Below are 20,220 nucleotides of genomic sequence, written 5' to 3' on the forward strand. Positions count from 1 at the left end.
TACATAAAAAACAATTTATTAGCAGTCGTTTTTTTCTATGAGGGATAAATGTTCTGATAAACTTTAAGCATCCGAATATGGTTGATATATTCTATATATATTATAATAATACACTGACTCATTCTGACACGTTCACATTTAATAAAGCAGTTATTTCATTCATAAAGAAAAAATATCATGATTGTGCGAAAAATATTTATTAAAAAAATAATAATGTGATAGAAAACATAATGTATGAATTTCTGAATGTGTCAGTTAAAATAAGATCCATCGTTTAAAAATCCTTTTTTAGCATATAAAACCAAATATTTTTTTTCTGGTATATTGCTTGTGTGAAAAGGATCCCAACGTAGCATAAATGCAAATGGCAGGGACAAAAGGCAAGGAATGATTATGATTATGGTCGTAAATGCGTATTCTCTGAGCCACATGAATATTAAGTGCGTGAAGGCAACAAACTTTTCCAATGAAATGTGCAGACAATTAAAACTTTTCACTTGCCTCCTACAGGGACGCCGAGTCGATGGTGTTATTCTGTTGGCCCGAAACTAAAGCGCTAATTGTTTCCTAAGTGATGCCGAACAACGGAATTAACATATCAGCCGTGCGTGTGTATTAAGCAGCCAGGGGAAACGAAAAGGAGCAGGAGGTCCTTTTTTGGCGAATTGAAATGCCGGCGCGTCCACAAAACCGAACGGAGCGAGTTTCGAGTGCCGAGCCCTGTGAGCAAACCGGGCGAACCGAGCACGGCAAAGGACATCTGCGTTATGAGCGGACGGCCACGGCCAGGACTGCCAGGACCGCCAGGAATGCCAGCCTCGCACAACTCGGCCACTCGGCTCAACTTCGGCTAACACACACTGGGACACGCCGATTGTGTGCGTGTCTTTGTGCGCGTCAACTGTTGCTCTTTTTTCAAGTTAATTGGCTCACAAGTGTCAAGGGAAGTACGTATTAATGGCAACGTGTTGCAAGGAGCAGCGGCAGCAACAGCTAGCGAAAAGCGTAGTAGATTTCGCATTCAAAAAGGTAGTAGCCAAAGCGCTAATAAGGCAGTGGCTCAAAGTCACGTCAGAACGAAGTAAAATCAAAGATTTTTAAGCCGAATTTATAGTTATTGGATTTTACTATATATTTTAATTAATTTCCTAAAAACTAAAGTAAAAACAAATTTCCATTAAGTTAAAATAGAAATCATAACTTATATGCTGCTCATTTATATTCTTAGCTTGAACATTTTAAATCGTTCGAATTGATAAATAACTCCCTAAATTTTCATTAGAGAATGCCATCGGAATTAAAATTAATTTAATGAGAGTGTCTTCTATTTCAATGACTAAAAAATTGACTGCCATCATCATAAGAATTTAAAGTATGAAAGAAGCCCCCCATTACCATTATAATCCCCCCAGGTATTCCATTAAATATTCCATTTTGGACTCTGTATTGCGCACCCCATTGAATGGTAAATCGATACGCTTCATCCATTACTTCTAATACAATGTTTAGCGGGGTGCAATTACTTGTAAAATTACATGACATAACGACCAACAAGTCTGGCAACACCGCAGGTCCACGAATATGCCACATAGGAGTTATCCTTGCAAGACGGGAGACCAAGGACCTCGATCGCACACTGCCAAACACCCGCAAGCCCGCAGCCACATTCATGTATGCACGTGTTGGCGGCCACGACTGCGGCTTTTCGTTCAAATACAGCTGTCTGCTGTCTGTTGACCCACTGTGATTGGCCCTGTTGGGAGCAGGGGGTGGTGGCAGATGGCCTAGGGGTGGCTGTGGGTAATAGTCAGTGGATGGGGCGCGGTGGCTCGTAAAATGCGAACAGATGAATTAAAGTAGCGCTCGGCCATGGGCCACAGATAGGTGCAGATGGTTTTCGCAAAAGGCATGCAAATGTATGGAAAACACGGAGAAAAATAACTCTAAATTAAAAATAGTTTATAGTTGAATATAAAAACAAGAAAGAAAACAAACTTCGGCAAGCCGAAGTTCATATACCCTTGCAGCTATTGCATGAATTAAATACTTTTGAAATATTTAAATTATGATTTACTTGAGTATATGCTGAAAAACATTGAAACTATGATGATTTGCAGCTCAATTATTAGATAGTTATTTTATATATTTTTATTATTTCTATGGGAGCTATATGATATAGACGTCCGATTTTGATAAAATTTAAACCATAATTCTGAAATAAATAAACATTACCATATGTTGAAGAACTAAACAAAAAAATAAAAAACAGAAAAGTTATAATTTTTTTTCATTTATTTTTCCGATTGTTCCTATGGGAGCTATATGCTATAGTCGTCCGATCCGGCTCGTTCCGACTTATATACTACCTGCAATAGAAAGACAACTTTTGGGAAAGTTTCATGCAGATAGCTTTAAAACTGAGAGACTAGTTTGCATATAAACGGACGGACAGACGGACAGACGGACAGACTGACAGACGGACAGACGGACGGACAGACGGACATGGCTAGATCGACTCTACTAGTGATGCTGATCAAGAATATATATACTTTATAGGGTCGGAGATGTCTCCTTCACTGCGTTGCAAACTTCTGACTGAAATTATAATACCCTCTGCAAGGGTATAATAATGTATAAATCAACAAACTATTCAGTGTCTAAATGTGTTTAACTAAAATATGTTTTAATTATATTGTTAATTTCTATTAGAAAAATATTCCCTTTTCTAATAGCTTTGTTTTTATTAGTTAACAAATAAAAAAGTCGAAATATTAAAAAAATAATATATTAAAATTTCCGTCTATCTTTAAAATAATGTTAAAATAATATTACAAGCTGTTGTTAACAATTTCTTAAATGAATACCCAACGTGTAAGGACTTGTATTTTTTTTTAAATTAAAGTAAGATGTTTTTATCTTGGTATTTAGACTGCCCACCAATTTCTCAGTGTCCGATTGCCTGACCATCCCCCATTTGGAAGCTGGCAAAAAACGTAGCATATTCCCGGGGGCACGGTGTTTGCTCGAGTTAACGTCTGTGTGTGCTTTTTTTAGCGGGTTCTTCGGTATGTGGTTTCCAACGCGCTTTGCAACTCAATAAGTTGTAATTTTCTTGGTGTTTTATGCGCCAGGACAGCGACAAAAAACAGAGCACCATCGAATGGCAGCGTGTACGCGCGAATGCGCAACGGAAATTGAAGATGAAAGGCAAGCAGATAGCAGACACAAAACACTAAACATTGAACACCTTAAAGGATGCGCTCGACCCCCTTCGAATCCTTCGATTGCTGATGGCTCGTTAGCCCGGAAAATCGAAAAATTGTGCAAGCAACCAATAATTGAAACGCGATCTAGAGTGTATGCCAATCAAAAACTACTGGCTTGCAAACCGCCCAGACAATTAGTTAACTTTATATGCCCTATACGAGCCACGGCGACATACCAGTAAACAGCTTTAATGGCGGCCATAAAAGATGCATTGCCAGCTCGGTGAAATCTCGTTTATTTGCATTCCGAGACACTTGTAACGACCGCACGTGGATGGCCGAAAAACACTACCAACAAGCAGCTACCAACTAACACACGACGGCCATAAACGAAACGGTTGAGTCACATAAAAAAACGCTCAACGCTCCGAAAACGAGAAAAATCGCGCTCCAGACGCGTTGTGAACGCGCCAACAACAATCCAGGCACTGAAAGCGACCAGCAGCAACAGCTCCACGGGCACCAAAAGCACCAGAAGGTCCTGGGCTGTCCAAAACGCGCTCACCCAGCGACAGGGCTGCTCAGCACGCCTACACTGAAAAAAATGCTCTACATATAATAAAAAAGTATAGATTCCTACATGAGCTTAGTTTTTTTAATACAAGTTTCTTAAATATTTATATTGTTGGTTTTTTTTAAAGGGAAAACATACTCTATGTGAGGAGTTTTTAAAAAATTAATAGATAAATAAATAAAAGACCCTTGTGTCGTTTAAAATTTTTAATAAATCGCACTCAAAAAAATTAACATTTAATAATATTATCCCATATTTTTGTTAAAGAATTTTAATTGGAAACATTCTTAATAAATTAAATGCAATTTTAAATGGTTAAGTATTACATTTCAATCACTTAAAACAAATATGTCAAAAATTGCATTATAGGTCATATAATTCTCTTTCTTTTCTTTTAAACTCATTTTGAAATTATTTATTTAAACATTTTTATTAAATAAAATACAACTGCATTCGATATCTTATAGTTTAGTGGGGTATTGAAAGAAAAACTTTAAGACTAAGAAAATTACATATTCGACAAGTTGAACAGTGTCACTAATGGGTAAGCTTCCAATTTGTTAAATTATGACTTTAGAATTCTGTAGTAGTATGATATTAAAAACATAAAATTATTATTTGGCATGCCTTTATGATATAGCTTCACGCAGGTTTTTGAAACTTTAAATAGAAATCTGCAAGTAACATCTAGTAGTACTTTTTCTCCGTGTACTCTCTGCTTCATTGACTCAAATTCCACAACAACAATAGCTTTCAGGTGAAGTCCCCACAGTAGCAGCGGCAGCAACAACTACTTTGTCCGGGGACCGCAAAGGGCGAGAGAGGAACCTAAACTGTTGCTCCGCCGAGATGGAGAGAGCACCCAGGAGAGTCGGAGAGAGAGCGAGCGTTGTTCAGGGGTCCGAGAAGAAAGGTTCAGTGTTGCCGTGCAGCACCCGCTCACCCACTCTCTCTCGCAAAACTGTTGCTCCTCAGCTTTACGCAAAAAGCTTTCGTGGCATAGTTTTTCGGGCTGAAAGGAGCGCGGAGCTTTTACGGGTGCGTTTGTTTATATTTTCCTCCTGACAGAGCATGTGTTTTGACTCACACACATTACCCCCACACACACACACACACTAACACCAAGCCCAACACTCTGACACATTAAATTCTCCGTGTGGCGGCACTTGAAGCCAAGTTATTTTCCTTTTTTACTTTATTTCCCTTATTTTTTGTTTGGCCGTCTGAAAAATGACGTTGCTTGACCTCAGTGCCGTCTATTTACGGCTCTATGTATAGGTGTGTGAATGTGTGTCCCAGTGTGTGTGCGAGTGTCTTTTGTTATTCTAGGCCACAACGAATGAGTTAATTTCACGTTGGACCCCCAAATTGCTGCCCATTTTTCATGTCCCTTTGTTGCACCAGCGAGAAGCGGAAAAAAGGCATCAAAAAATATGTTGGACATTTTGTCTTTAACTTGTCTGTACAACCTACAAAATTTGTCTCATGAAATCTCCACAAATTTGCTTTGACACAAAATCAAATATGTAATAATTTTTCTCCTTAAAAGCAACTAAATACCAACCAAAGATTTGTGTTAAAAAATTCGTTAAGGAAAATTATTTGGTTTAACTTACTTCGCATTTTTTCCTGTTCTATTCTGTAAGATTAATTATTTCTTTAAAATTCCTAAAATAAAAAAGTCTATAGATTTTTGAACTTTAATTTAATTTACCAAGAAAACTGCAATAAATGTTGTACTCTTTAAGAATTTAATTAAAGCTGTCTTTTACGTATTTTTCTTAAGTATTACTACATCTAAAGATTTTAAGCCCTCCAAAAAATATTTGCTTCTGTTTGCTTATTTCGCGCTACCCATAATTCATAGGCCGACTCATTAGGCATTTTCTTAAGTCCCAGTTTGCATATTTTTGGCAGCCAAACCAACACAAACAAACTCACAAAAAAATACAGAATGAATAAGAAAAGGAATCAAAACAAGGGAAGACAACAAAAAACAATTAATTAGATGTTTCGCCTTTGTATTGTGAAACAAATTCAATTAAATTTGTAGCAAACAAAATAAATTGAAGAGAGAGGCAAATTTATAACACGACTGGCAAACAACTGCTGAAATTTAAATGTTGCCGTCGCGAGGTTGGTGGACATTTTGTCACCGCCCTGGAATTATTCCCTTCCCCCCTTTCAAAGCGCGGGTAAATGCCAAACAAATTAAATTGTAATTAATCATTAGGTCGAACCTCTCTCTCTCTCTTTTCGCCCAGCACGTGCTGAGCGACCTATGACAACGTTCCACAGCAGTAAAATGTCTGCCAATTAATTACAAAACGCATGAGAGGCCAGATAAGAGCGGCAGCCATTAAGGAAAACGCCATCCAGAGACGACAAACAAAAACAAGGCACAAAAACAGGAATTGGGGCACATGGGCAATTAGCGCGCGGCATGTAACTTTTCCATCTGTTCTGGTGTATAAATTAATTGATTTTTTTACAGCCTCTTATTTGCCTTTGGTTAAAAAAGGTAAGTGTTAATGGCAATAAAAATTAAAATTATGTTTGCGCAGATTTCGTGGTATTTTAACGACCGCCTATGATACTTAAAGGAATGCACACTTGCCGAGATGTATGAAAACCCTCAATTGGATACTTATTTAATGTTTTAAATGTAAGAATACGCAACGTTGCGTATGCGTAATTTTTTAATTAACTTTAACTAAAATAGCCAATGCAAGTTGGTTGATTTATAAACAATTTATTTTATTTAAAAGCCAATAAATAGAAAATAATTACTTAATAACAAAATATTTATAAAGTTATTTGGAGGTAAAAAAATATATTCTATCAAGTCCAAAGTCTTTGTTTCCACGGACTGAATGTTTCCAAAGATTATTGGGCTTTAATTGTGGATTATATTATCGTAGACATATCCCAAAAAGCCTTCTCGTAGCATTAACAACATTTACGATCAAATTAATTTCAGATTCCTCTTTCTGGAATCAAAATTGATTCCTTCGTATTAGCCGTCTGCTTTGGGCATTTGTGACTTCTGTGTAATTGTCATTGGTCGTTAGCGGCATCTGACCCAATTACTAAATACTGTACTTCCTTTGGCTTTTCTCAATTTGCCTCCTAATTGAATTGTTTAGTTTTGTTTATTTGCCGGGTCATACTTGGGTTAGTCGGCGGTGAGAGAAAGGCTTTCCTAATTGATATTAATGGTAAATTTACGGTTGTTGCATTTAGTTATTTTTTATAAAATAAATACATACATATCATTTTTATATGTCATAAAATTACACTCGATTTATACTAAATTTTGTTATTTCAAGTCATAAAAAATTTTAAAAAGTTAAATTAAATTTATTATATACTTGTTTGAATAGATATGGACCATATAATTTTTTTTTATCAAAGATAATATTTTTTTTCTTCAGACTCAAGCGCTAAATTGCTTTCACGTTTGCATTTCGCTCTTCAGCAAGTTCATTTATGATTAACTTGGCCAACACAAACGATACTCACAAATTGGCTTACTTCAATATGTGTTATGCACCCCACATGAAACAGTAAACAAACAAAAAAAAAACGCAAAAACCCACAAAACAATGAAAACATTTTCTGGCACTTGCGTACTCACTATGTACAGTTGAAATAATTTCAAGTCAATATAAATCATAAATTGCAGTTTTATTTGATTTGTGCATTAAATGTTTAAACATTTAAATCATTTTTTCTTTTTTAAACGCTCCTTACATTACCATTTAACAGGTTATTTTAAGTTTTAATCCCATTTTTGACCATATAGCCAATATATTAAACTTTTTTATATATTTGTAACATATTTTTCAATATTTCCTTAATTTATTTCTGTTAGTAAATGTGGCTGTGGGTTAAATTCAACTTTAATTGTAATTCGTCGACACTGTGGGTGTTACTTTCTGGCCGCCAACTAACTTTGAATTTCCCAGGCCTACAACAAAAGTTTCGGATGCTGTCGGCATTTGAATTTTCGGGGGCGGGTAAAAGAGGGTTAAAAAAACGCGGGAAAGTGGCAAGAGAGTTGGGGGGTAACACATTTGTGCGTTTTCCTTTCATTTACTCGATTTTCGTGCTTTTCATCCTTTATTGTTGTTTGCTCGAGTGCCGTTATCATTTGTCGGTTTATTTTGCGCCATATGTGGCCAGGGATACCGCTCCTCAACATTATCCTTTTCCTGCTTTTACTCCATTGTGTCCCCTTCTCTTCTTTCTCTCGAATGAAGTGTGGGCGCAGTTTATGCGCTCTGTTCCACTGTGAGCCCCAAGGCAAGGTGAATCCTCCTATCCAACTCCATCAATGGAAAAAATAACTAAGCAAACCCCACGTAACGCCACACTTTTGAAAAAAGGTTTATCACATAAAATTAATGGGCTACCAATTGATTTCTTGTAAATCGAAATATATAAATTACACATTCTTAAACTGTTGTGTCTAAGCTTTAGACCGATATGTGTGTATTTGAATACAGCGTCTTCAATATTAATATGCTTATTTTGATTAATTTTTTTCGCAATCGTATTAAATAAGAATTAATCTTAGTTAAAATAAAAAACAACCAGTTAGTGTTTTTCAAAATATATTGTTTTAAAATATTTTGAATTACAATGTATACAATAATTTTGTTGCAGTGTACACGCATGGACTCATCTGCGCAATTTGCAAGTGTGGGTGTTTTTAGTAACTAAAATGAGTGTGAGTGGCAGGCTGAACACTTACCGTTAAAAAGGAAAAGAAGGAGGACTCCTGCGAGACATTCTGCCTTGACCTTTAGCTGGCGCTTCGTTTGTTGGCTGATGAACTTTTCTGATTAACTTAACAAATGACATTTGAAGGGTTTTCTCTCTGCTTTAAAACGAATACAAACAAACATTTTTTGAAAGTATATCGGGCGGGCACAGCCGGTGCTGCCAGACTGTCAGATACAGCAGTTTAGCCAGGGCTGGAGCACAACTGCTTGCATCAGCTGATTTTTGTTTACTTCTTGCTTCTCTTTTTGTTTTGATTTTCCTTTATTTTACTACTGCGGCGAAAAACGCATGTTTTCCCCCCAATTTCATCGGCATAAACAAAAGCTATTTATACACGAATCACCCAAAACAAGAGGCAAACTAAGTGCTTTGTTTTTATCGGCGACCGCAGAAGATTTCCGTTTTTGAATGCGTGTGGTTGGACCGGTGGATGTTGGCTAAAAACGAGGAGGCGGCCAATTAAAGCAGCAGCAGAAGAGGAAGCACACGATTTATTGGGCCATTGTGGCTGCCAAGAATCCAAGAATCCGAAAGGGGCCACTTTACGCTTGTAAACAATCGGGTAAGACTTAAAGAAATGCATTTGTGCCAGAAACAGGACATTTTACTTCATCTCTTATAGGTTTTCGATGATATCCCGGATCGGATATGTGCATTTATAGCTTGAGCTACCATTAGCCCTATTAAGTTCTGATTAGACGTTAATGTTCTAGTCATCAGAATTAGTTAATCACATACAAAATACGACGTAATCCTAGCCAAAACAAAGTACTTTAAGTTACTAATCCATCAACTTGCCGTACATTTAGTTAATTCACTACCAAACTTCTCCATTAACATTTTAATGAGTTCAAATTTGGGTCATATCAATTAAGATTAACTAGTTGCAGTTCGATGAGAAGACACACCTCACGCCCAGAACCAGAAATTAAATAATCTCTACCAGACGATGCTATTTGCCAAGAATTCGAGTGTTAATGGGGTCAACGTCTGTAAACAATCGATCGGATCTGATTAACTTGTTGCAGTTGGTAAGCAAAATAAGTTAGAACCCGGAACAGGACTACTACTCTAGTGCTGACAATTTAATTAATGTATACATGTTTTAGATGCGAACACAATTAATTTGCAAAACAATGGACTGATGCAAACAGTTGTTAGCCGATGTCTGCCAAAAAAAAAAAAAAAATTAAAAGGAAGGGCAACATTAACAGAAACTACAACAACTGCCAGAGCAGCAGCAACAATTGCAAAAACTATAGCAGATATTGCATGTAAAACAGCAACAATAGCACGAAAGTCCGCAACAACAGCAACATGCCACTGCGGCAGCCCGGTCATATCAACATTTCGGCTAGAATTGAGCAATTTGCCAGTGCTGCTGCTGCCGCTGCGTATACGTAATATTAAAAATAGGCTAACGCCCAGGCTGCAGGATGAACAAGCGCAGCGTCATCATCGCGGGAATCGTGGCCAGCCTTCTGGGCCTGGTGCTTGGTGCCAACTTCTACTTCATGTACTATCTGAGCGCCGAGGAGGGCCATTTGGCCAGCGTTCGTGCGCTGGAGAACATGATCCGGCACAAGATGCGCCACCTGAAGCCCAACTACCTCAATCGCAATCCGCGCTTCTTTATGTTCCGCAACAAGCTGCTTAAGAACTACAAGGCGGCGCCCTACGAGAACGCCAGTGTCCTCTGGGACATTGCCAACTGGGTGAGTCAATGGGTTCAGGGGCCAGAAACAGAAACAGAATATCTTATCACTGAGTAACCACTAACGCATGTTGCTTTGCGTTTTATGCAAAGTTGCATTGACTTAAATTGCGTGTTTGCTTATGCAAAAAGCAGAATTTTATCATCTTTGCTTTTCATAACCAGGTGTCAGATCCAATTAGAACGATACATTTTTAATTAAACATTATTGTTGACCATTTGCTGTGATCATAAGCCTTAAACTTGCTTATATATTCCTTAATTTTCTTTTCCTTACCCTCCATTTAGTGGCCGCATGAAAACGAGGTTTATCCCTTGTACGACTCATCGATGGGCCAGCTCTTGGAAACAATGCGCCGTGAACCGATCACCAGGGTGAGCAATCTGGGTCGCGGCACCCAGCTGAAGCTGCTGATGAAGCTGTCACAGCAACAAAAGGTGATCTTTAAGCCGCAATGGTATCCGCGTGATGAGGTCATCGATGGAATGGTGTACAGCGGCAAGGATCGGCACACTGCCGAGGTATATGCCTTCTATCTGGGCGCCGTGCTCGACTTTCGATGGACGCCCATCGTTGTGGGTCGAGTGGTGAACTTAAAGAAGGAGATCTACGCGAACGGTGACCAGGAACTCCAGCAAACCATAAACATCGAAACGGACGAGGAGGGCAAGGAAACGTACTGCCTGTTCGGAAAGTGTCACTACTGCAACGAGGAGGAGACCGTCTGTGGGGACGAGAAGCACAACATCGAGGGCGTACTCATCTATATCGTTCCGGGAACGTTGGCCAAGCGGCGGTCTCCGTGGCAGCGAACCTACAAGGAAGACAAGCGGGCGCCATGGGAAGACGACATGACCTACTGCAAGTAAGTTGCGATCTACATGCCAAAGAAAATACGTTTTTAAGTTGAACTAAAAATAACATTCCCTTTTCAGGTCATTGAAGAACAAAATGGAAACCATTCGCCTGCTGGACCTCATAGATGTGGCCATTTTCGATTATCTCATCCAGAATGGGGATCGCCATCACTATGAGACGCGTGAGGAGCGCGTGGTGCTCATCGATAATGGAAAGGCTTTCGGCAACCCAAATAAGGATCACTTAGATATCCTGGCGCCCCTTTACCAATGCTGCCTGTAAGTCCCTAACCACTTTTAAAGTCCTAAATATTAACATATATACCTTCAGCTTGCGAAAGTCCACGTGGGATCGCCTGCAAGTTTTCTCAGGCGGCGTGCTGACGGAAATCGTCGATCGGCTGTCCAAGCAGGATGCCCTCTATCCACTTATCACCGATAAACATAAAAAAGGAGTGGAGCGGCGACTTCTGGTCGTCTATGCGGTTGTGGAGCACTGCATGGACATCGAAGGCGATAAAATGTTCAAAACTCTGTAGTTCAAGCTTGAGATTAAGGCTAAAATGGTTGTTAATCCTGAATAGAGCTTCCGGAACTCACTTTCCACTTCCTACTTAAGAAGTTAGCTAAAAGTAGCTAGAAACTATTCTAATAATTTTAGTCAATGCTTTCCTTTAACGGCTGTCAATATCCCCTTTGAAACCATTAAATATTCAGCTCCTTCACATTTTCCTGTTACGACAGGAAAAACTTTTCGAAGTTTTTTTTACGTTATCTTGAACGTTATTGATTTTAAATAGGTTAACAATTTCCCCATATAAGAGCAAAAAGTTAAATAGATAATTTAAAAAATTTCGATGCCATCCATTTCATAATTTTAGACATTGAAATGTGACACTTTAATGACTCCCATTATCATGACAAATCCCATGATGTTCTACTTTTATTTTTTTCATATTTTTCAGCTTAGTTATCTATTCCCAAAAATCGTTAGATCTTAAAACCGTACCGTAACATATCCGATAGTATAGTTTTATGCATAATTACGTTTGTTATTTAATAGGTAATATTTTAGAAAAATTGCAAAATTTTAGTTTTGTAACATATCAATAAAGTGTATAAACAATCAGAAATAAACACTTGTCTTATTCACTTTTGGTGTTTTTTTTTTAATTTCTATTGAGTCCACATCTTAAATATATATATCTCATATATATATATATATTTAAGATTATCGTTATTGTTGCAGTTTATTTCTTTCCTTCTTTCCTAACATTACTAAATGTAAATAACTTGTTGAACTGCTTGTTGTTGCGGTTGTTGGGACGGTTCTAAAAAAAAAATATCAGTTTTATGTTTATTATCAGATAATTTAAGAATTAAAATGTTTATGAGAGTTTCAAAATGCTGAAAATAAATAATAGCTAGTCTTACCTTGCCGCGCATTTGATGTTTGATTTCTGTTCCTCGGGCTCTTTGCGCTCCGCCCTTGAATTGCCGGAAGTCCACGTTTTTGTAGTCAAAGTTACCTTCAGCCTTGGGCTTTGGAATCTGCGGAACTTGCTGACTTGAGCTCTGCGGATGATTTCCTCGATTCTTGGCCTTAAAACCCCGCTGAAATTGTTTGTTCTTCTGCTGCCGCTTAATCTGTGCTGGAGAAGGTTTCGTTTGCTCTGCGGACTGTCTTTCTATTGGAACCTCTACGACTTCGTCATCGCTATGATCTGGAACCCGTTGAACTGTTGTTGCGGTTTCCACCTTCACCGTCGGTTGTTGTTCGACTCTAGGCTGTGAATTCTCATCCTTGCGGGGTTTCTTATTGACAGTTGGCTGCTGATCCGTATCCGTTTTGTTGCTCGTTTGGTGCTTGCGTTTCAGGTGTTCCTTTAGAGGGACAGCGTACATGTCATCCGCCTCTTGTTTGACGGTATGTGCTTCCAGTTTTATATTTTGCTCCGGAGCTGGTGCTGCCGGACACAAGCGCCTCTTGAGCAGCTCACTGCGCTCCCTGGCGTTCTGATCCGCCTTCAGCTGCTCCATCAGCGGCAGGATGGCAAGATAGCGTTTGTAGGGCAATCGGAGGGTCTGGCTCTCCTTGCGAAGATGGGCCCAGCGCAGCTCCTCTTCTTGAGTTGGTTTGGCGGGCTTGTCGAACAAAGCCATTGCTGGTGCCACAATGGAGAGATCTTCCTTAGGAACATCCTCCTCTCTGGGCAGCTCTAGTTTCCCTGAGGTAGAACTGCGTTTTAACAGCGTGGGCAGATCATCGCGGACTTCCTCCTGATGCGAGAAGTCATGCGGACAGTAGAGCTTGCTGCTGAAGTCTTTGGTCGAAGGCGGCAGCGATGCCTGTGTACTACTGCGGGCCTCTAAAATTGGCTGAAATAGAATGCATGGTTAATTTGTAAGCACCCAAAAATATCCTAATAGCTATTAGATTAAATGGTAACTATTAAATTTTAAAATCAATTTCCGCCCCAACATTATTTTATAGTAGATAACCTCATGTTTTTTAACTATTAATTCGACCTCCTGTGGATAGGAAATGATTTAACCCATGCCTTGAAGTTATTCTAAGCTTTTCATTTCAACTTTAGTTACAATTAATGGATAATGAAAAAATTTCGGAATAGGCATTGACGTTTAGAGAGTTGCATGCGCTGCTTGAAAACGCTGGAAAACTCACTTTGACCAGAGGCTGATCGCGCGCCTTGAGGACGATCTGGTGGAGCGTGTGTAGTTGCTGGCGCACCAGCGGCGGGATAGGATTGCAGCAGGCCAAAATGCCCTGCATCTCCCTTGGTAGACTCTCGGCGATTTGGAGCATCATGTGGTTGGGTAGAACGTAGCCATAGCTCTCGTCCTCCGACCGCGCCGTCGCATCGCGCCACTCGAAGATTCCGCGAAGCGCATGCAACTGGCGATTGTCGAAAGAACGCTTCGTTTTCCGCACCAAATCCATGTGGGATTCCGGTCCAATGTGCGGCTTGCTATACCGCTTCTTGCACACTTCCGTGCTCATTTGATAGACGCTACCCAGCAAGCCCGGTTCCGCTTGCTGCTGTAGCAAATCGTTGGTCATCCGTTCGTAAACGTATATCAGAAAGTGGGTATCCTGGCGGGCATAGTCCACCAGTTGCTGTGGTAACGGCCTCATCCGCCAATCGGCCAGTTGCAAGCTCTTGTCCACATCCAAATCCAGGTAGTGCTTCAGCAGGAAGGCCAATGATAACCTGGCCAAATTTAAAGCCTTGGCTGCCCGATGTGTGTCGAACATGTTGACGATGTACAACGATAGGTCCCGCTGCAGCCACTCAATGTCCAAATCGGCGCCGTGCAGGATCTTCAGCTTCTTGGGGTCGGTGAGAACCAGATTCAGTACATGCATGTCATCCCGCAAGGTTAGGGTATCAAAAATATAATCTTTGGAGCGAGTGGACATTTGGACCAGGCAAGTGATGCCCATGAAGGTGCGATAGGAGTGGTGCTCCACATCGATGGCGATCTGTGGCGCTTGCCTCAGTTCCTCCAAGGCCTGTTGCAGCTTCTCAACCGTGTCCACCACCATCAGTTCAGTGTCTGCCATGAGAGCTGGTAGCACTGGCTTCTGCTTTTGCAGTTGCTCCGGTGGAGCCTGAAATTTAAGCAGCTCAAACTCGTATGGATGCAGATAGGACTGGACATTGCCTGCATCATCGTATTCGGGCAAAAGGGCCAACGGCTTCAGCGAGTTGGGTTTCTCCTTGAGCCTGGGAACGAACGGACTTTGCGAACTGTTGTCCACAGGCTCCTTAAACTGCGTCTGCGGGCGAACAATGTTTTTGGCTGTGAAGAGACGAGCGGAAACCATGCTGCGTTGCGGCGTTCCTGTCGTTCTGTTCCAGCTGCCCGCTTTCGAAGTTTCCTGAGTTTGTGGAGAAGCAACTGGTGGTGCTGCGTGCGTGGAGTTGCTCATCACGTCCACCTGGGCCTCCAACACCTGTTGGGGATTCCTGCGCAGACCGCTCTTGATGTCCAGGTTGGTGGTAATGCGCTCGAACAACATGTCATTGCATTCCTGCACCATCTCAAACTGTTCTTCCAGTTGTCGCCTGTTTAAGAGAAAGTTGATAAAATTAGGACTATATTATACAAGTCAGTTAAATTTTTACTTCAGAGCTTATGTGGCTACTAGTGGAAGTATATAAGTGTACAAGTCTGTACATATTGTAACTAATGATGAAAGCCATTTAGCGCTATCACAAAGTATACAAATATATACCACGGTCTTCCGCAAATCCTTACTTCTTTATGTCGCCCTTGATCTCCTTGGCCTGCAGCACATTTCCGATGAGCCCGACCACTCGTTGGGACATGTCGTCCATGGCACGTGCGTAGCCCGGGTAGCTGAAATAAAGGGAGCGGGCGGTTCCCTGGGGAAAGGCATTGGCGGCCCTAGTGGCGACCACCACGTTCTTGAAAGCTTGCTGCAAAATCAGCTCCAAATGATTAGTGATAAGAATAAGAGTAAATATAGAAATTCCACCCACGTTTGTGAATGCCCCAATGTCTTCGGAGGCACATTGCTCCTCCGGCTGATCTGCTTGGGCCTGATCCTCCTTGTCCACATGAGCTCTTTTCGTGGGTCGCGGCATGTCTGTTTATTTTTTGATTGTTTTGTGTTCTTTCCGTACAATTTTTTTTTCGTTCTATGTAGAAAATGTGCGTGTTTCTCTCCTTCTTTCGAGAATGGAATAACAACAGCTAGAATTTGGAGTTTGACAACACTACCGGCGGCAAAATTTGATCGATATACAGCACTACACGGCGCTGACCGCACGATAAAAAAAATAACCCAGTCTTTCGTATTTAAAAATTTTGGAATGATGATCTCGTGATGTTTGAATACTGACAAAGCCTACACTGATCATATTTTCCTATTTAATCCCAAATATTTTCTACAATACCTTTCATATTAACCATTTTTCCCCGTATTTCTAAACAAATATTTAGCTATTACTAGCCCTTTTATCGCTAAGCTAAAAGTAGCTACTTTTGCCAGCTGAACACTTTTCAGCACTAACACTGTAAAAGGGAGCCAAATTTAAAACGACATATTAAGTGTTCTTTTATTATTATACTTTTTTATTGCATTATTTAAACAAAACAAAACTTTATTTTTTTCACCCAACAATTTAAAAAAAGGCGAACCAACTATTTTATGAATTGACCGCCAGCTGATTTTCAGTGTGCACACACCTAAGCCCACCGGCAAAATGCAGCTGGCAGAAAGAAGAAGCAGAAACTTCACAAGAAGAAACGGAGTTACGAGCTAGAAAAGTAATTATTAAGCCTAAGTTAAGTCTGTTTTAGATATATACCCCTTCCCAAGATGCTGGATCTGTACAGGCGCACGGTGGCGCGATTTCCCCTGGGCAGCGTCAGCTATATGTTCGCCTATGGATCCGGGGTGAAACAACAGGAAGGCTATGAAAAACTGGGCAATGGAAATGAGTACCGTCCGGCGCCGGGAAGCGTTGTAGATCTGGTTTTCTGCGTCCGGGATGCCCAGGGATTTCACGCGGAGAACCTGCATCGTCATCCAGGCCATTATTCTGCTCTGGGACGCCTGGGACCGCGCTTTGTAGCCAACTACCAGGAACGTTTGGGTGCCGGCGTTTATTGCAACACCTTGGTTCCACTGGCGGATGTGGGTCTCACCATAAAGTACGGCGTGGTGTCGCAGGAACAGCTGCTGGAGGATCTACTAGACTGGCGGCATCTATATTTGGCTGGGAGGCTCCATAAACCCGTGACGGATCTGGTGAATCCCTCAGATAATCCTCATCTAAAAGCGGCACTGGACAAGAATCTTTTGTCTGCTCTGCAAGTAGCTCTGCTACTGTTACCGGAGAAGTTCACCGCCTACGGACTGTTTCACACCATCGCTGGGCTGAGTTACAAAGGGGATTTCCGCATGATCTTCGGGGAGAACAAGCAGAAGGTGCATAACATCGTTAACCCGCAAGTCAAAGACTTCTTTGCACTGTACCAACCCTCGTTGGGGAAACTCTCCAAGTTTGTGGCTGTCAATATGAATGGCCAGGAGCCAGGAAGCCGGAAGCCAACCATACTATTCGAGCAGGATAAATCCTCGACAGCCAGCGCTCAACACTTACAAAAGTTACCCGGGGAGCTGAAAAAACGCTTGCAGCGGAATGCCGCCTGTCGCGGTGACTACACCGAGGTGGTGGATCACCTCTCCGTGGCCTCTCAACTTCCGGAGGTGCTGCAGGCATCCGTCAACGACATCGTTTGGCGCAGCAGTGTCACTCAATCGATCAAAAACATAGCCAGTGCGGGCATTCTCAAGTCCCTGGTCTACAGCTACCGCAAGGCTCAGAAAACATTCGCTGTTTAGGTTTCTTCCTGGCTGCCAATTTATCCATCCAACCGCATTTCGTTATATCATTTTAAGCTTTAAAGTTGTTAACTGCAATATATGTATAGCCCAAGCCAAAGAACTGAGTTTTTTTTGGGGATCTCAGAGCGAAACGAAGCCAAACAATGAGTGATTTCGATTGGCTTGGGCATAGTTGGAGGCGACATTCTATATTTCAAGGTTCTGTTTCATGGGAAATGTGTATAGATCATGTGTAAAACCCTTTATTATTTATTTTCTTTTAAAGATTATGTCCAGCGACGACAGCAGTAGTGACAGCAGCTCCTCCAGCGACGAAAGACACCGGAAACGAAAGCACAAGAAGCACAGCAAGGATGTGGACAAGTCCAAAAAGAAGAAGTCCAAGAAACACAAGAAGGAGAAGCGTCGCCACAAGGAGAAAAAGCGCAGCAGACATGAGGAGGAGCAGCCAGTGTCGTATCCGAAACCGCCTGCTTTTGTGAATGTAACAGCACCTGAAAGGGCTTCAAATACCGAAGATGCGTTCGGCCCTGCCCTGCCACCGCATTTGAGGAAACTTAGTCAAGCGGAGGAGCAACTGGAACCCCAACCACAAGCCATAATAGGACCCATCCTGCCAGGCAATGTGGCCCCGGAAAAGACTGCAATTGCTGATGACGATGATGATGATCTAGCTGGCACCTTTGGCCCACTCCCAAACGCAAGCCAAGTGGCACTGGAGGAACGTGCTTTGACCCTCAAACTGGCTGCTCTGGAGGGAGGAGGAGTGGGTACATCGACAGACCAGGATGTCCGCGAAGAGTGGATGCTGGAGCTGCCGGATGTGGGATTAAAAAGCGGTCTTGCTGCCCTGAGCAATATGAAGCGCACTTTTCACCAGGGGAAAGAGCGACCCGACTTCAGCGATCGATCCTCCTGGACGAAAACACCGCAGAGTGAAGCTGCTGCTGCTGCATCGGGTCCAAAGTCGCTCAGCTCCAAGGAACTAGAGCAGATGGCCCAGCTTAAATACGAACAACAGCGTGATGACGAACAGGAGAGCATGGCCAAAAAGCACAAAAAGAAGCACAAGCGCGAGGAGTCCCTAGTCGAGTTGCATCAGAAAAAACTAAGAAAGGAACAAAGGGAAAAGGTGAGCATTAAAATAATACCATAAACCATAATATAGTATAAAAATGTTGTAATCTAAGGAAAAGGAACTGGCTGCCTCGGGCTCGAAGCCTGAACGAAGACCCTTTAGCAGGGATGTGGACTTAAAACTCAACAAAATCGACAAGAACCAAACCAAGCAGATTGTGGACAAAGCCAAGATACTGAACACCAAGTTCTCCAGAGGTCAGGCCAAGTATCTGTAAAGCCTCATCCTAATTTTACTATATGAGAGATGTACAAGATTTTAATTTAAGAATGTGGTATAGAAAGAGCAGTTAAAGATTTTTAACAAACACAATTAAAGCAAACAAATTTTCAGCAAATAGAGTTGTTACTTAACAGGCGAAAATAAATGCTGAAATAGAATATAAACGAACAATAAAATCAGAAAGTACTTATAAACAACAATATGTATTTCTAGAGATTTAGTGGATTTGTCAAACCACCTTTTAATCGGCATAAATAATTAAAATAAGTGGGGCATTTAATCTAATAGTACAAAAAATATGAGGTGTTTTCAGCGCTGTGGCGGTGGTTTTGGCTTGGGGATCTTGGACAGCAGCATCTGTATCTCGTCCTTCTCCTTCCAGTCCTTCCACAACTCGTACAGATTGACAATGGCGCGCACGATCTCCTGGACCTTATCCAGATCCACATTCAGCTCAGCGAACCACTGTTTCGTGGCGTCCTTTTGCAGAATAACGCAGGCGATCTGCAGGCATGCAATGGCGATCTAAAAACAAAGACCTTGTGAGATGCGAAGATGCTAGATAACTGGTCATGATCACGCACCTGATAGGGAGGATACAGCAGGCAGACATCGGTGCGCAGGGAATCGTTGACAATGCGCCAGCTCAGGGTGAGCAACTGGTCCTCCTGGCCCATGTCCTGGACCAATTGGAGGAGCGGTCTGTACGGCTGGTAGACGATCAAGCAACAATCCAGGTTCTCCAGTAGGTAAAACTCGCACTCCAAAATGTGGTTCGTGCGGTAGGGGAACTCCTGAGCATACGCATAGCTGAACTTGGTCTTGATAGCCGACTGGCAGATCGAAATCAGCCGGGAATTCGATATGACCCCAAACTCCTCCACTTTGGAGGCCAGCAGGATGCAGGTGGGCGCCAGTAGCAGGGGATCGATGTTTTTCAGAGAGTTCCTCGCGTAGAATCGCTTAAAGTACACCGTGGCGGTGGCGATGACTTGTTGCCTTAGTTTTAGCTGCTCGCCCAGCACCTGGATCACGTTGGCAAAGAATATAAACACCTTTTGGTATTCATCCTCGTTAAGAGCCAACAAATCGTGCTGACGCTCCCGAAGCAGATCCTGTTTGTCCAGAATCCACTGCTGCGAGTGCGAGCTCTGCCAAAAGTTGCCCGCCATTTTGTAAGGAGTAGGCCAAGCTACAAATGCCGGCCAAAACTTTTGCGTTAGCTATCCAAATTAAATGTTTTTATCGTTAGAAGCCGCTCCAAACCAGTTCTGGTAAAAATTTGTTGCCTTTGAAAACAGTGTGTGCACACCTTCG

At 41.5% G+C, this 20,220-nt stretch overlaps 6 protein-coding genes across 9 annotated transcripts in view; 3 read left to right on the forward strand and 3 right to left on the reverse strand.

The window, feature by feature from the left end:
• LOC108150414 overlaps positions 1-3,517 on the reverse strand; it is an 81,754-nt gene extending 78,237 nt beyond the window's left edge. The window contains 1 exon segment of the mRNA XM_017278574.2: positions 3,443-3,517. The gene's annotated coding sequence lies outside the window, so the exon portion shown is untranslated.
• Positions 3,518-8,768: 5,251 nt separating this feature from the next.
• LOC108135347 (glycosaminoglycan xylosylkinase homolog) lies at positions 8,769-12,277 on the forward strand. Of its 4 annotated transcripts, XM_041709290.1 has the most exons (7): positions 8,769-9,130; positions 9,191-9,316; positions 9,453-9,599; positions 9,678-10,283; positions 10,571-11,148; positions 11,219-11,419; positions 11,472-12,277. In XM_041709290.1, exons 4-7 carry the CDS (start codon positions 10,005-10,007, stop codon positions 11,677-11,679), a joined length of 1,266 nt encoding a protein of 421 aa, XP_041565224.1. In that variant the 5' UTR covers positions 8,769-9,130; positions 9,191-9,316; positions 9,453-9,599; positions 9,678-10,004; the 3' UTR covers positions 11,680-12,277. The 4 variants fall into 4 exon arrangements, with proteins under 4 accessions (XP_041565224.1, XP_017111531.2, XP_041565226.1 ...); XM_017256042.2 differs by having other exon boundaries at positions 9,191-9,599; XM_041709292.1 differs by lacking the exon at positions 9,191-9,316.
• On the reverse strand, positions 12,048-15,991 carry LOC108135336 (exosome component 10). The gene is made up of 5 exons (XM_017256031.2): positions 15,670-15,991; positions 15,425-15,606; positions 13,827-15,231; positions 12,575-13,519; positions 12,048-12,471 (listed from the first exon to the last, which is right to left on the reverse strand). Exons 1-5 carry the CDS (start codon positions 15,772-15,774, stop codon positions 12,391-12,393), a joined length of 2,718 nt encoding a protein of 905 aa, XP_017111520.1. The 5' UTR covers positions 15,775-15,991; the 3' UTR covers positions 12,048-12,390.
• A 405-nt stretch (positions 15,992-16,396) lies between these two features.
• On the forward strand, positions 16,397-19,097 carry LOC108135032 (GPALPP motifs-containing protein 1). Its single transcript, XM_017255572.1, has 3 exons — positions 16,397-16,459; positions 17,809-18,675; positions 18,734-19,097. The coding sequence occupies exons 2-3, from the start codon at positions 17,812-17,814 to the stop codon at positions 18,896-18,898; spliced, it is 1,029 nt and encodes a 342-aa protein (XP_017111061.1). The 5' UTR covers positions 16,397-16,459; positions 17,809-17,811; the 3' UTR covers positions 18,899-19,097.
• Positions 16,445-17,640, forward strand: LOC108135042 (phosphatidate cytidylyltransferase, mitochondrial). Its single transcript, XM_017255583.2, has 2 exons — positions 16,445-16,459; positions 16,512-17,640. The coding sequence occupies exon 2, from the start codon at positions 16,512-16,514 to the stop codon at positions 17,538-17,540; it is 1,029 nt and encodes a 342-aa protein (XP_017111072.1). The 5' UTR covers positions 16,445-16,459; the 3' UTR covers positions 17,541-17,640.
• A 10-nt stretch (positions 19,098-19,107) lies between the features above and the next one.
• On the reverse strand, positions 19,108-20,135 carry LOC108135052 (cyclin-C). The gene is made up of 2 exons (XM_017255596.1): positions 19,488-20,135; positions 19,108-19,428 (listed from the first exon to the last, which is right to left on the reverse strand). Exons 1-2 carry the CDS (start codon positions 20,073-20,075, stop codon positions 19,213-19,215), a joined length of 804 nt encoding a protein of 267 aa, XP_017111085.1. The 5' UTR covers positions 20,076-20,135; the 3' UTR covers positions 19,108-19,212.
• Positions 20,136-20,220: the final 85 nt, after the last annotated feature.

The sequence above is a fragment of the Drosophila elegans genome, unplaced genomic scaffold (genome assembly GCF_018152505.1).
Source record: "Drosophila elegans isolate 14027-0461.03 unplaced genomic scaffold, ASM1815250v1 contig_476, whole genome shotgun sequence".
Classification (NCBI taxonomy): domain Eukaryota; kingdom Metazoa; phylum Arthropoda; class Insecta; order Diptera; family Drosophilidae; genus Drosophila; species Drosophila elegans.